General features: G+C 45.6%; 2 protein-coding genes across 6 annotated transcripts in view; both read left to right on the top strand.

Annotated features, from left to right (window-relative positions):
- On the top strand, positions 1 to 3,682 carry LOC124063982 (guanylyl cyclase-activating protein 2-like). Its single transcript, XM_046398159.1, has 4 exons — positions 1 to 231; positions 395 to 544; positions 1,474 to 1,573; positions 2,392 to 3,682. The coding sequence occupies exons 1-4, from the start codon at positions 31 to 33 to the stop codon at positions 2,511 to 2,513; spliced, it is 573 nt and encodes a 190-aa protein (XP_046254115.1). The 5' UTR covers positions 1 to 30; the 3' UTR covers positions 2,514 to 3,682.
- Positions 3,683 to 5,353: 1,671 nt separating this feature from the next.
- LOC124063642 (golgin subfamily B member 1-like) overlaps positions 5,354 to 13,284 on the top strand; it is a 29,900-nt gene continuing 21,969 nt past the window's right edge. For 3 of the 5 annotated variants that reach the window (XM_046397515.1, XM_046397533.1, XM_046397508.1), the window contains exons 1-14: positions 5,354 to 5,505; positions 7,053 to 7,112; positions 8,013 to 8,180; positions 8,417 to 8,554; positions 8,790 to 8,915; positions 9,286 to 9,438; positions 9,625 to 9,804; positions 9,947 to 10,069; positions 10,199 to 10,312; positions 10,402 to 10,705; positions 10,822 to 10,937; positions 11,086 to 11,203; positions 12,032 to 12,123; positions 12,209 to 12,360. In XM_046397515.1, the coding sequence (XP_046253471.1) occupies positions 7,068 to 7,112; positions 8,013 to 8,180; positions 8,417 to 8,554; positions 8,790 to 8,915; positions 9,286 to 9,438; positions 9,625 to 9,804; positions 9,947 to 10,069; positions 10,199 to 10,312; positions 10,402 to 10,705; positions 10,822 to 10,937; positions 11,086 to 11,203; positions 12,032 to 12,123; positions 12,209 to 12,360 (1,829 nt within the window). In that variant the 5' untranslated portion in view covers positions 5,354 to 5,505; positions 7,053 to 7,067. The remainder of the gene's footprint in view (positions 5,506 to 7,052; positions 7,113 to 8,012; positions 8,181 to 8,416; positions 8,555 to 8,789; positions 8,916 to 9,285; positions 9,439 to 9,624; positions 9,805 to 9,946; positions 10,070 to 10,198; positions 10,313 to 10,401; positions 10,706 to 10,821; positions 10,938 to 11,085; positions 11,204 to 12,031; positions 12,124 to 12,208; positions 12,361 to 13,284) is intronic. The other 2 variants (XM_046397524.1, XM_046397499.1) reach the window with 1 other exon arrangement.

Genomic DNA, 13,284 nt, shown 5'->3' with positions numbered 1-13,284 from the left:
ATTTATTTTTGCTTCTTTGTGTTTCTCAGTATGGGTCAAACACAGAGCAGCACAGAAAAGGAAGTGACCCTTCAGAACATCCAGGAACTTTACCGCAAGTTTGCAAGCGAATGTCCGAGTGGGAATCTGCACTTACACGAATTCAAGAAAATCTTTGGAATCAACAGCAGCTCCACAGAGGAAGAAGCTGCGTATATGGAGAATCTGTTCCGGTCCTTTGATACCAATAAGGTGACGTAACGGTGGTTTGTGGTAGAGCAGATATTAGTCTGTAAAGACAAGAACAGCCGAGAGAAGAGAAAGTTCAACACGTTTTGACAGTTAATGCGCCTGCTGAGCTTCACGGCTTGGCGGCTGTGTGTTTGATCTGTACGTCGTCCCGTTTGCTTCTCAGGACGGGCAGATCGACTTCATGGAGTACGTGGCGGCAGTGCATCTTGTTCTTCGTGGGAAACTGGAGGACAAACTGAAATGGTCTTTTAAAGTTTATGACAGAGACGGAAATGGCTGCCTGGACAGACAGGAAGTAAGGCACATTGTCAAAGTAAGTGTTCAGTTAGTTTATTTTTGCTTAAAAATCTTATTTGCATCAGAACATGTTGTGCGATTTGATTGGAGGCATCACCATCGGTCAGCTGTAAGTAAATAAGAATAGCTTTTGGTACAGCGTTTTTACAAACTGTGTACGTCACATCCCTGAGCCCAAAGAGTTTTTGCTGAGAGGTTTCAGAAACTATCCACTGTGTGTCAGTCCAACAAATAACAGTGAGAGTCAGCTGTTGGTTTCTTTGGAAAAATTTAGAAATGTCAACCATTCAGATAAAGATGGACGATGTGTCCAGTCAGAACATCCCAGATATGAATGCTGCCATCTTGTTCTGGTGATGTCATTTGGAGCCAGAGTCTGTGCAGGAGGTGGAGCCACACTATCGAGTTCCTGCCCATATGCCCATCTGAGCCAATCAGGAGCAGCACTCAGCTGTCAATCATGATGTTTCAGCCCCTTTTTAGAGCATCACATAACTAATTAAATAAAACTGTTCAGAAAAATTAACCCTTGAACATACATCAGCTTGATAAGAACTGCTTAAAATATTTACTTGAATTTACTTGACGTGTACTTTGAGTTTTTGGTTTGGTTTGATTTAGTTTTTCATGGAGATTGAGGAGTTTATGAGCCGTACTGCAGCCAGCCACCAGGGGGCGTCTAGGTGTTTGGCTTCACTTTTGGGGTGCTGTCATGTCATCCATATTTATATATATATTCAGTGTGATTATCACTAGTTCTAAAATTATTGAAGAGCCTCTCAACTTTCATGCGTTGAGGTATTAATTATTTAGGCTTTCACAATTAAAAAGTATGCAAATCTACTTCACCGGGACTCTGATTAGACCTGATTGAGTAATTTGGTATTATCACAGTCTGTTGAACTTCGAAGCTCTTCTTTCTTTCTCTTTTTTTCCGCCTCTCAGATCATCCACAAGATAAAGACTCAACATGATCCAAGCATCACAGGAAATATTGAAGACATTTGTGACAGAATATTTGAACTTGTGGACAAGAATAACGACAGTAAGTTCCATGTTTTTCTTATTTTTTCACGCTGACATAATCAGAAAGTCTTTAACTAAAACAAGCTGATTCTGTGAACCGTATTTATAATTACTGTCCGCCAACAACCTTTACTAGCCACATTAATTGTGACAGGAACTGCATTCTTTTTAATGTCCAGTAGGGGGCGACTCCACTGGTTTCAAAAAGAAGTCTGACTGTATGTGAGGTTAGGAGAAAATGAATCTCATTTGATTTATGACCTCAGTCAACAGTTTCCTGATGCTTTTATGGTCTCAGTTGCTGGTTTCAAGTCTGAACAACATGATGTTCATTTTCTAAATTATGCTCCCCTTTCAGGTCAAACCGACCAGCCGGGGATGCTTTAGGTCGGGATATCCTCCCCAGCTCCGCCCTCTAGTGCAAATATGGTCACTGCTGTTCCAACAAACTAAGATACAAGCAGCTGTAAACTCAAGGCTTCAAAACCACAGTTCACAAACCATTAGGTGACATCATGAGGGGTGTGCACTTGGTTCATCCTTTCATCCTTAAGACTGCTATCAATGTTCCACATGACGATAAAATGCTGACTTACTTTACCTTAACTAGCATACACATTTTAAACCAAATGATGATCAGTTCCTAAACCTGACCTCGTAGTTTTGTTGCAGGAATCCGACCAAACTGCCATCGTTTCACAATGTTTATAATGTGAGGTGAAGGTCCAGTTATTTTCAAATGACCTGTTCTGTCATTTAGCTTTCAATAGATGTGCTCGACGATGTTAACGTAAACTGTGTGATTGTATCTCTCTGTTCCTCTTGCAAACTGTCCAGGTCAGATTTCTTTGGAGGAATTTATAGAAGGGGCTGAGAAGGACCCGTGGGTGATGGATCAGCTCAAACTGGACCTTGGGCCCTGCGAGTGGTTCATTGAACAGCAGGAGAGGAAACCCTGATGTCACAGTGTACATGATGTACGAAGTCTGCCTTCGCTGTTCAGTCTTTCTATTGTTTACACACAGAAGCATCAGAGAGAGCTTCACGCCAGGTTTGGGCGCTCTTTGTCATTAACCAAGGGAATAATCTGCATTGTGTTTTCTGATCCAAGAGATTCTGACGTTCACTTTAAACTCAGTGGTTATTTCTTCAACATGCTTGGAGATGCAGCCTGCAGTCTCTCTCCTTTTTTATCTGAAAGAGAAGCCTTTCACGTTCACCTTCTGCTGAGTGTGAGGACCACCACACGTCATGGCTGAAGAGAGTCTGCTGCATGGAGACTGCAGCCTGACCCACTCAAACATGTTTATAGTCTACTCATGAAGCTGAAACTTTTACTGTTCAGACTCACTCTGTAGCAGCGTGTAAATGACTTTCAGTTTCTCTAATGTGGTTTTCAGCTTGTCATCTGTTCAGCATGCCCGCCGTAATGTGAGTGACTATTTGACTGACTTGTCTGAAGTTCTGTCGTCTGTCGAACATTTTAACATTTGAGACTTAAATGCTTATTTACTTTCTTGCTGACGGTTGAAAAAGAAGGCAAGCACCACACTCATGCCTGTGCATTAAATACAGACCAAAACCGGGAGACAGTTAGTTTAGCTTGGCATGAAGACTGGAGTCCTGGTTCTGTCCAGGGTTCAGAAGCACACAGACCAACATCTCTAAAGCTCACTGATATCTGGTCTAATTGGTCTAAAAGCTCCAAGCTAACTGCAGACAGACCCGAGCAAGCTGTTCCCCCCTTTTGCAGCCTTTATGCTAAGCTAAGCTAAGCTAAACTCCAAGGAAGTGAACAACTTTTTTGGTTTGTTTTGACCAAAATGGCAAACTGTTTCTTTAAAGCTGCCAGCATACAGACTGGCAGGCTGATTTTCTCTACATGAAGACATTTAAAGATTTTAGGCTCCATACATGCACTGCAACATAAAAAGGTCTGAGGTTTTGTTGCTTCGTCAGAGAATTCGTACCAGAATGACCAATACGAGTTGCACAAAGTTGTCAGCATTTGTAATTAGTTTTGCATTTTTATGGGTTTGTTTCATCAGATTTAAGTTAATGTTTTTGTCAGCTTTTTTGTTCCCAAATGTGAGCTGAGTTCGTTCTGTTTTTGAAAAGTAAACATCATATCTCAAAAAATGGTCATCACTGACTCTTTCAACCCTCTCATATCACTTGTGTGCCTGCTTGCATGTCCACACGTTGATTTGTCTGAACTCGTGTTGTGCGAGGTCATCTGAATGTGAGAAATTAAAAAGAAGGATGATTACAGGAGCGTGTGAGTTGAATCGCTCTAATCGGAATCAATCGACCGTGTCAGTGAGTTGCTGTTGTCTGCTATCAATAAATAAAGAAACAAAGACCGTGACGTGTTCATGTTTCAGTATACGTTGGATTTTGTACGTGTCCTAAGTTAGCTCAGCTCTTGTGCTCTGCTAACACAGTCTCCTTATGGAGACCACATGGGAGCTTTTACTGTATGGATTTAGCCTGACTTACTGTTCTTAGCCTTTAAGGCTCTTTACCTAACAGTATGATATCCTTCACAGAGACGCCACACAAACAAACATTATTTTTAACCCCCTTTCTATTACACATATTTCAAACTGATATGTTTCATGTGTTTTGCTAAGAGACCACAGGGTTCAGTTACTTGCAAAGACTTGTAGATACTGCATCATCCACACTTTTATTGTCTGAGTCGTGTGGTTTTGTAATTGTACGTACAGACGCATTTGAAAAGTCTGCAGTGTGTGAGAGGTGAGGGTGGGTGTTTGTGAAGCCAGTGGATGTCATACTGTAAGGCAAAGAGTCTTAAAGGCTAAGATTAGTAAGACAGGCTAAATCCATACAGTATGAGGTCACACAGGGTCTCCACAAAGTGCAGAGTTGAGCTGAGGTGATGGAGATGCACCACCAGGGACTGCAGCCTCATTACATACATCATAACAGACATGTAATGAAGCTGGCATGTCTGTTCCCGATGGGCACTTGAAGGCAACTGGGAAGATGCACCAAACGCAGTGAGTGGGAGCAGAGAGGGTTAATGCTCATTCACCCTGGTTCATTTTTGCCCCTGGGCCTTTTGCTGCTGCCGCCCACTGAACAAGGTCGCTCTTTCGGATAATTATTTCCTTTAAGACCACATCAAAAAAATCAAGTAATTCTAGTGTACGTAGAAGCACTTAAGTATACTTCATTTTGTCATGCCTCAGAGTAATTATCAAATGTTATTAGGATAGGATTTGTTTACAGCTTGTTGCGCTGCCCCCCAGTGGTCATACTGCTGCTGTGTGGATTTTGAAGGTGTCTGACTTCGGTGCACCTGGTACCAACATAAAAAAAAAGAAATCTTGTATTCCAATGATCAGTAATTACACTGTTTTTACACTTTTACAGTCGTTATTATTATTATTATTTAAAGGTCAACACGTAAAGCCCTTGATGTATGTAGTTTAGCACAGTAAGTTAGCAATATAAAGTCATTCTGCTGTGTGTCTTAAATCAAAACCACCCAACTCCTTATCTTGACTCTAAGTCTCAGTGCGAGGCTGCTCCGAAAGCGGAACTGACAGGTAGGGTATTTCTTGATGCTTGTTTTCTCTTTGATGGAGCAACTCGGGTCTCCTCTGGAGAAAACTGAGCTAATGGAGGACTTTCCTCTCACGTGGTTCTAACAGGGCTAGCCATGTGACCGTAAGGCATGTTTATTTATTTATTTACATATTTTGGTAGCCGACGATAATCAATCGATTGGCTTCCGCCGGGTCCTGTCAGGATGACAGAACTGCGCAGGCGCATGTCCCTCCCAGCTGTCTGTTGACAAACGTGACCAATGCATATCTCTGTCCCATTTGCAATTTTGTCGACAAGCGGAATAAAATGTGATTTCGCAGGATTTTGTCGACGTTGCGAAGTTTCAGGTGGACACTTCATGAAGTTGTGAATCCGGTAATTAATTAAAAGTTTATATTTGACGGGTGCCACTTGGTGGATGGAGCTGATTCATCAAGTGGACAGTCAGTATGCAGTTCAGCGCTAGCTTCGTTAGCATGTAGCCACATAGCTAGCAGGATAAAGTCATCCATCTGGATTCATGTTAGCGTCTAACTACTGTTTGATTTGGTAACCGGCCGACTCTCGGACGCCCACCGCAGCCGCCGAGGCCTTCTGCTGGTGGATGCGTGAAGCCTGTGCGGTTCAAATGAGCCGTACTGCGTCGGAGATGTTAGCTAACGTTGTTAACTTAGCTAGCTAATGTCAAATCCTTTCCGACAACTTTTAATGACGCCAGACTGTAAACGATGGTGCATTTTAAATGGGATTTTTCTCCAGCGCAGTCAGCAACACTTAGTGGGTGTTTGTGCCATTTATGTTTCTTAAAAACGGCGATTATCTTCTTCAAAATGACGACTTCTAGCGTAGCAAATGCAGTTATCTTTCTTTAACTTTAATCTGTCCATCCTAATGTAGTTATACCACCGAGTTTGATAATAAACTATAATTCAGTAACAGTGAGTGAACTGTTCAGCGTCAGGTTTTGCACAGTTAATTTGTCCGGTGACTTTTTCCACAGAAGTAAAACATTTAGTGTTTATGTGAATTGATTATCTAAACTCTGATGGAGCTAGAGGGGAGATACCGGATAGCCACGATAGCGTCTGGGCTAATGTTTGCTGCTGTGGTATGTGAGAGAACCAGCTTGACCTGATTTTCCCCTGCGTCACATGGGCTCGACTGTTCAGCAGGCTCAGTCTGCACCCTCCAGAGTCTCTGAGGCCTCGAGTCGTGCCCAGTGTAGCCTTCGAGTTACACTAACTACAACAGGGACCAGGAGCCACACCTTTGTGTCAGTCTGCTGTAAATCTGCAGCTGTAAGGTGAAACAGGCGTCGTGATGGTGCTTCATTCTGTGTTTGGCCGACATCCCAACAGTCACTCGGCCTCCGGCCTGCTGGTCAGGTGTCTGAGAAACTGGCCTGGAAGCCTCTAGTCCATTATCTGCTCGGCTAGGATTCTAGTAAATAATTTAAGGCAGTCTGCATTCTTACTTTCAACAGTTTGAGGGCCGACCTGCTCGTTTATTTTAATGTCAGTGCTGCTCTTTATGTGAACCATAAAATTGCAAACAGATCTGACTGACTTTATGTCATCAGTGTTTGTTCCTGATTCCATGTGTTATTTGATGATCCACCAAACTAACTAAGAAATGTAAAGCTGATGGTACGTTTCATTTGTTTTAACTTGAAACAAGTTGTCTGAATTTAAGTTATTGGATGGGTCAGGATGGTTCAAAGTTCTGCCTGGTCATGGCATCAGAGAGACACAGAGACATGAAACAAAGACAGAGTGATGAATAATGAATGTCAGAATGAAAAGTGTTTTCTTGAACACGACACCGGAGAACCCAAACCTGACAAACCAGCAGTGAAAAGGACACTTGTTTTAGATGGCGAATAAAGGATTTACTGTGTGTGTGTGTGTGTGTGTGTGTTTCAGGTGTGAACTGAAACCATGCTGAAATGGTTTTCCGGTGAGGAGGGAGAGCCTGGCTCTGCTGTAAGTACACACACGTGTTCTTATCTTTCTTTGCTTGAATGGTCACATTGTGATCTGTGTCAGGTGACTGTTGCACTCAGCTGAGAATATGAACCACAGAGTGACCGCTGATCCTGAGTCAGTACTGGCTGAATCATGTCGTGTTGCAGCCTTACGTTGGCGTGCTGAGAGGAAACCCGCTGAAAACATCTCGGTGTGTTTCATGTCCAGATAGACTGGAATTAGGCAGGCTGCTGAATGCAGGGCTTTGGCTCAGACAGTCAGAGCTCACACTTCCTGTGAGGGGGGACTGCAGCTTCAGCTTAAATCCCCTCGCATCCCCTTCCTATTCACTCTGCTGCTGCACTTGGTTGGGACTGTGACCTTTGCTGATCCTCTTCGTATCAACCACACATGACTTATCCACATTAAATACACACTGCTGAGAACCATATGATGAAAAGAAAGCCCATGAAGAATGTCATTATGTGAGCATCTGCTTCTTGTGAGTATTTACAGCTTCTTTGTCCCCAGAGAGAAATATTCTTTACACAGAACAGCAGCCATAACACTCGAACACACCATAAAAATGAAACATCCAGTTTACCAACAGATACAAAACCGTAAATAGCAGACAAAGTACAACAGTAGAAAGTTGCTTTGTAGTTCATAATAGGAGTGAAGGAGGTTTGAAAGTCCTTAACCTGAGGAGCCTGTACCTCCACCCAGAGGGCAGTAGGTGGAGCTTCTGTTGCAGGTGGTGGGATGGGTCCACCAAGATGGAGGTGGCCTTTCTCACTTTGATACACACTGGTAGACCTCAGCCCTCCAAAGTGTTGCTGCAGACAAACATCAGTGTGCTCGTTGTTTTGTTGGATGCAGCATTCAGTAACGTGGCGTTTTTCTGTGGCGTCTGCCCAGGGCCCGGGCTCTCCCCGCGCTGCTGCTGGGGGTGGAGGTGGAGGTGGTGACGTTGCTGTAGCAGAAATGGCCGAGCGGCTCGCCCAAACTGAACAGCTTGTCACACAGCTGAAGGAGATGATCCGGGAGAAGGATGCAGCACTTCGCTCTAAAGATGACCAGCTTAAGGTGAGGGGACCGTTTCTCCACCAGTTCACAGGTTCAACAGGTGTGGGCGCTGTTTGACGGGGGCCAGTCTGTCGTTCTACAGGCACTGCTAATGTTAGTCACTGACCAACCAGGATCTGGTTAGCTATTAACTCCCAGGTCAGAGTCTGTGAGACGGACGTGAGAATCGAGTTCAGCACCTCGCCGGCGTTCTGTCCGAGCTGAGCTGAGCTGAAGGTTGATTGTCTGTGACTCAGGTGGAGAAGGAGGCGTGTGAGGCCAAGCTGTCAAAGCTGCGTCTCCAGAACAAAGCCAAGGTCACCTCCCTCACCACACAGCTGGAGGAGCTGAAGAAACAACATGGAGGTCCGGACACTCCAACACGCAGCAAAAAGGTGTGCATGCGCGTGCACACACACACACACACACACACACATTTTTACCCCTGGGAGGCGCAAAAGCTCCATTTTAAAATCTCTTTAAACTCTGTTAAACAAATGCACCATCCATAGTTGTTAGCTATGACACGGAGCAATAAGAGCATCCTGTTTGAGTTGTGTTTGTGGTCCTCTGCTGAATGTAGTTCAAAGTGTTTTGATGATTTTCTGGCATGTTTTTGTTTTGCTGCAGGGGTCATCAGAAGGAGGAGGAGGAGGAGGAGACCAGGCCAGTCGGGGGAAGATTGTCCTGCTCAAGAAGAAGGTCGAGGAACTGGAACAGCAGCTTGCACAAAGACTGGAGGAACTGGAGAACAAGGTCAAGTGTCTTCATGTGTCCCATTTCCAGAAAAATGAGCTGAACTTCTTCACCTCATGATTAAACAAATGATTTCAGCTGCACGGCTGTGGACAGAAGATTAACATGAGAAAACATGAGCCCTTGAATAAACATCTGCGTGATAAGAACTGCCTAAAATGACAGAAACCATCTTTGGGAAGAATTTGTTTGACATGTACTTTGAGTTTTTAGTTTGGCTCGTGTCCCATCTGCTGACATGGATGGGGAGGGGCTTATGGGCTGTACTGCAGCCTGTTTCTAATGTTTATATGTTTGTCTGTGTGTTTACAGAGTGAGAAGCAAAAAGTTTTTCCTTCCTCTGACAAACTCTTATACTTATTTCATGTAGAGGAAGGAGGTGGAGTCGCAGTGGCAGCGAGGTGAAGAAATGGATGCTATGCTGACGGAGAGGGACAGGAAGCTGGCAGAAAAAGAGGCCTACATCGTCCACCTACAGACGGCGCTTGCGGGAGATCAGCCCATCACGCCTGCACCACAGCAGGTCATACACATCATCTTAACACCCTTTGTAACTGCAGACTTAGTAGAGAAGAAATAACACGAGAGGATCCAGTGTTCTCAGGCATTCATTCACTTCAGTCTGATGCATGCTGTTGATCTTCCCTGCGCTCTGTGAGGTCTGTTGTCGGTCCACTCGCTGCCGCTGACCCTTGCTGTACCTCTTCAGGTGACGGAGGAGAAGGGGGCCGTGCAGGAGCTGCAGCTGCTGGTGCAGAATCTGACCAGGAAGGTGGGAGAATCAGAGGAGCGCTACAGTTTGCTGCAGGAGCAGGCCGAGAGCCTCAAAGAGCTGCTCCTCACGGAGAAGGAGCAGTTCAGTCAGAAGGAGAGCATGTACCAACAGAACGTAGGTTTTCACAGCACTCAGTTGTTACCCGGCAGGTTTCTGTTTGGGTGCGTTGGTTTTCCAAACCGTGTAACCAGCGATTTGACACTTTGACACTGAAGTGTGTGTCTGGTCTCCCATGATGCACCCTGTTTGTGTTTAGATCCAGACGTTCAAAGACATCATCATTCAGAAGGACAACCAGCTGATCGAGATGAACCAGATGCACGAACAGGAGCTCTTCAAGTTAGCAGCAAAGTCTGACGCCAGTGCAGACTTGGAGCAGGTACCGACTGATCACTCGTTCCTGCAGGACTTGCGGAGATTCACTGCACTGCTTGTTTGAGCCGTGGATGTTAAGGCAAGTTCACCATGTGGGTTAGTGTCACAGTCACCTTCTGTGTCTCCTCCTCAGCTTCTGAAGGCTCTGAAACAGAAGCTCCATGAGAAGGAGGAGGTGCTGCTGGGTAAAACTCAAGTGATTGATGTTCTCCAGGGAGAGGTGGATGGCAGGGACCAGCAGATAAAGGTCAGGAACAACATCTCTGCACCTTCCTTTCCTCTCACTGTACATTTTGTGATGACATGCTGGACGTGGCTTGACTTTCCTCCTCCCAGGAGCTTACAGAGCGACTGGATCGGCTACAAGTAGAACGAGAGAGCCTGGAATCCAAGATGGAGGCAGAGAAGCATGTGATGCGAGCGCAGCTTCGTGACCTGATGGACAAGCAGCGGGCGGAGATGCAGCGACTGACTGAGCAGCATCAGGCCCAGATGGCCCAAACACAGCAGAATCTCCTGGAGCAGCTGGAGGAGCAGAGGAGGACCTTGGTGTCAGCACCACCTCCCAATCAGGAGGCCTCAGGAAGTGGAAACATGCCCGTTGATTCAGCCTCCATCCAACGGATAGCTGAGCTGGAAGGTACAGAGGAGACATTATTCACCACATTTATCAGTGATAATGATGATGTGTTGGATCTCCTCAGAAACCTCATTCACCTTTGAATGTCACCTTCTCATCTGACTTGCTTTTTGCAGCCCAAGCAAAGCAAAAATCGGACGAAGCCGGCAGATCAGAGGCCAAGTTCCTGAAAATGAAAGCGTGGTCTAAATCTCGCATCAGACAGTTGGAGGAGGAGTTGAAGAAGAGCCAGGTGGGATGTTCACACTTCAAGGACATATTTTTTTAAAACGGACGCCAAATTAATTAAACTTTACAAGATGTGATCTTCTGCTTTGTGCCTAAAATATCAGGCAAAGTGCAAAGTGAAACAATGAGATTCTTACCTGACCCCCCTTCAGGCTGGAGGTGCCCCCCCTGACCTGACCGCCCTGCGGGGTCGTATCACAGCGCTGGAGGAGGAGAGGGAGGAAAACCTCTGGAAGGTGGAGCAGTATGAGGAGCTGAAAGCAAAGAACGGTAAAAATCAAACCTGAGTGGACCACCGGGCACCAGATCCTGTCTGGGTTTTACTCTTCTGACGTAGGTCTTGAGCCTGTCGTCCTCTGGCGGGGGTCAGGGTGTGGTTAAGGATGGTGGATTTATATGACGCATTCATGCTACACTCTTTTGACCACATGGAGTTTTCAGCTTTCAGATAAACCAGTTATACATTGTCCAAACTATATCTTATAATTATACCATCCGCACCAAACTCATGGTGATCAGGAAGACAGAATGTCCTTCACATTTTAGACAAACACATTCACACTGACATAAAGCTCTGGTATTTCATCAAGGCTTTTGCCATACAAATCAGGTTTCAGGACTCGTATTGGTTCAGTTGGACTGAATCAGTGTTGTGGGAGCTCAGGCTACTGTCGCCATCTGGTGGCTGAGTTGAAGCACTGTCACCAGTAAAACTGGTCCCTTTTGATTCCTGTGACTGAGACCTCGTCGTAGTCTGCCTGTACAGCATGCAGCTCTTCAGTCACATCTGATCAGTATTCACTGTGTTTAATTCTGTTTTAGTGCTTTTGGGAGGTTTCTGTAATTTGTAACGTGACTCCAAACCCCCAGTAAACATGGCCAAAATACGTATCATAGGTGATGGATTTTATTTTCATTGTATTTATGGTTATACTGATACTGAGCCTGGGTTTAGTGGTGAAATAGCCTTTTAAACTAAAATGATTGTTTTTACCTTTAATGGATCTCCATTTACTCTGCATTAGGTTTAGTTACACGGTTACACATTTTCCCCATCCTCATTTGTATTTCTGTTGTGTGTTTGATGCTTTGGGGCAGACATGCTGGAGGCGAAGCTGGTGGTGTACGAGGAGCAGCAGAGGACTCTGCAGGCAGACCTGGAGCAGTTCACCAAGCGGGCTGCCTCTCAGGTCGGTGGTCCGGGTGTCTTTGTGAATGTGCAGTCGGTGCTTCCTGTTGGCCCGTGTTGTAACGCTGTGCTCCCTGCGCTCACAGGCGAGCGAGTCCGGCAGCGCCGACGACACTCAGAGCCAGGTGCTCGAGTGGCAGGAGATGGTCGCCGAGGCGGTCAGTGCCAGGGACCGGGCCAAGGAGGAGAAGGCTGCCTTGGCGCTCCGCATCAGCCACATGGAGGAGGAAAGAGAGGGTGAGTCTGCCGCTAGGCGATGACACAACCTACAGCCTCAGGTGTTCATCACCACCACCAGGTGACCCAGGAGTAACGATCAGACTCAGGACCTGATAGAAAACCTGCTCCCTCGTTTAAGTTGTGTAGAAAGCCACACGTGTGCAGACTTTATTGCACACCTGATCTCACCTGCTGTCTGCTTACTGTGTTACTGTGTTCAAAAGCCCTTAAGAAAACCTTCCCTTTAATATCTGAAAGAATTTAATACAACAAAGCAGCCGCAAACATACACAAAATGGATTCCAAAGTAGTTTTATTTGATATGCCGCCTAAATCTGCTACAACTCAACTTTCCATCACCTATTATTCTGTCATCTTTAAACCGATTAGTTTATCCGATTAAATTATTTTAGTTTGAGTTTGCTAAATTTCAGGTTATTAGCTGTAAGCATCTAAACAGTTTCAGCCGAGCTTGTAGCCGACAACACCGACACAGTAGGATCAGACTGACGATCGATCGATTGCTGCTGGCGACTGAGTGTAAATTTCATTTGCTGACTCCTTTTGTTTTGCCCACCATCATCAGCACCATGTTGTGTAGCAGAGAGACCTGCAGCATGTGTTACCTGTTCACCTCATGTCCGCTGTTGTCTGACTCAACATCACTTTCCTTCTTATCTTTTGTGACTGGGGAGCTTTGGGTTTGCCCTGTGCTGCCTCCCATCTCGTGGACCTCCACCCCGTCCCACACTCTCCCCCTCCAGCCCCTGCTCCAGGGATGGGAGCAGCCACGCAGAACAGTTTCCCATCAGTTTTGTGCATGCAGGCTCCTCCAAACCCTCGGGTGAAGCCTGCTGCTGTACTGCCTGCAGCTCCCCTCGACTTTGGCCTGAGCTGTGGGTGAGCTGCAGGTAGTACAGCAGCTGGCTGCACTCTGTAGAGT

The sequence above is a fragment of the Scatophagus argus genome, chromosome 1 (assembly GCF_020382885.2).
Source record: "Scatophagus argus isolate fScaArg1 chromosome 1, fScaArg1.pri, whole genome shotgun sequence".
NCBI lineage: Eukaryota > Metazoa > Chordata > Actinopteri > Scatophagidae > Scatophagus > Scatophagus argus.
The sequence above is the reverse complement of the archived record's forward strand: the minus strand, read 5'-3'. Positions and strand labels throughout refer to the sequence as shown.

What these genes read in the sequence shown, in the direction of transcription:
- LOC124063982 (XM_046398159.1), top strand. Translation starts at nt 31, where the DNA reads ATGGGTCAAACACAGAGCAGCACAGAAAAGGAAGTGACCCTTCAGAAC. An exon ending in GGTCCTTTGATACCAATAAG is followed by an intron (nt 232 to 394) that starts GTGACGTAACGG and finishes TTTGCTTCTCAG; the next exon opens with GACGGGCAGATCGACTTCAT. An exon ending in AAGTAAGGCACATTGTCAAA is followed by an intron (nt 545 to 1,473) that starts GTAAGTGTTCAG and finishes TCCGCCTCTCAG; the next exon opens with ATCATCCACAAGATAAAGAC.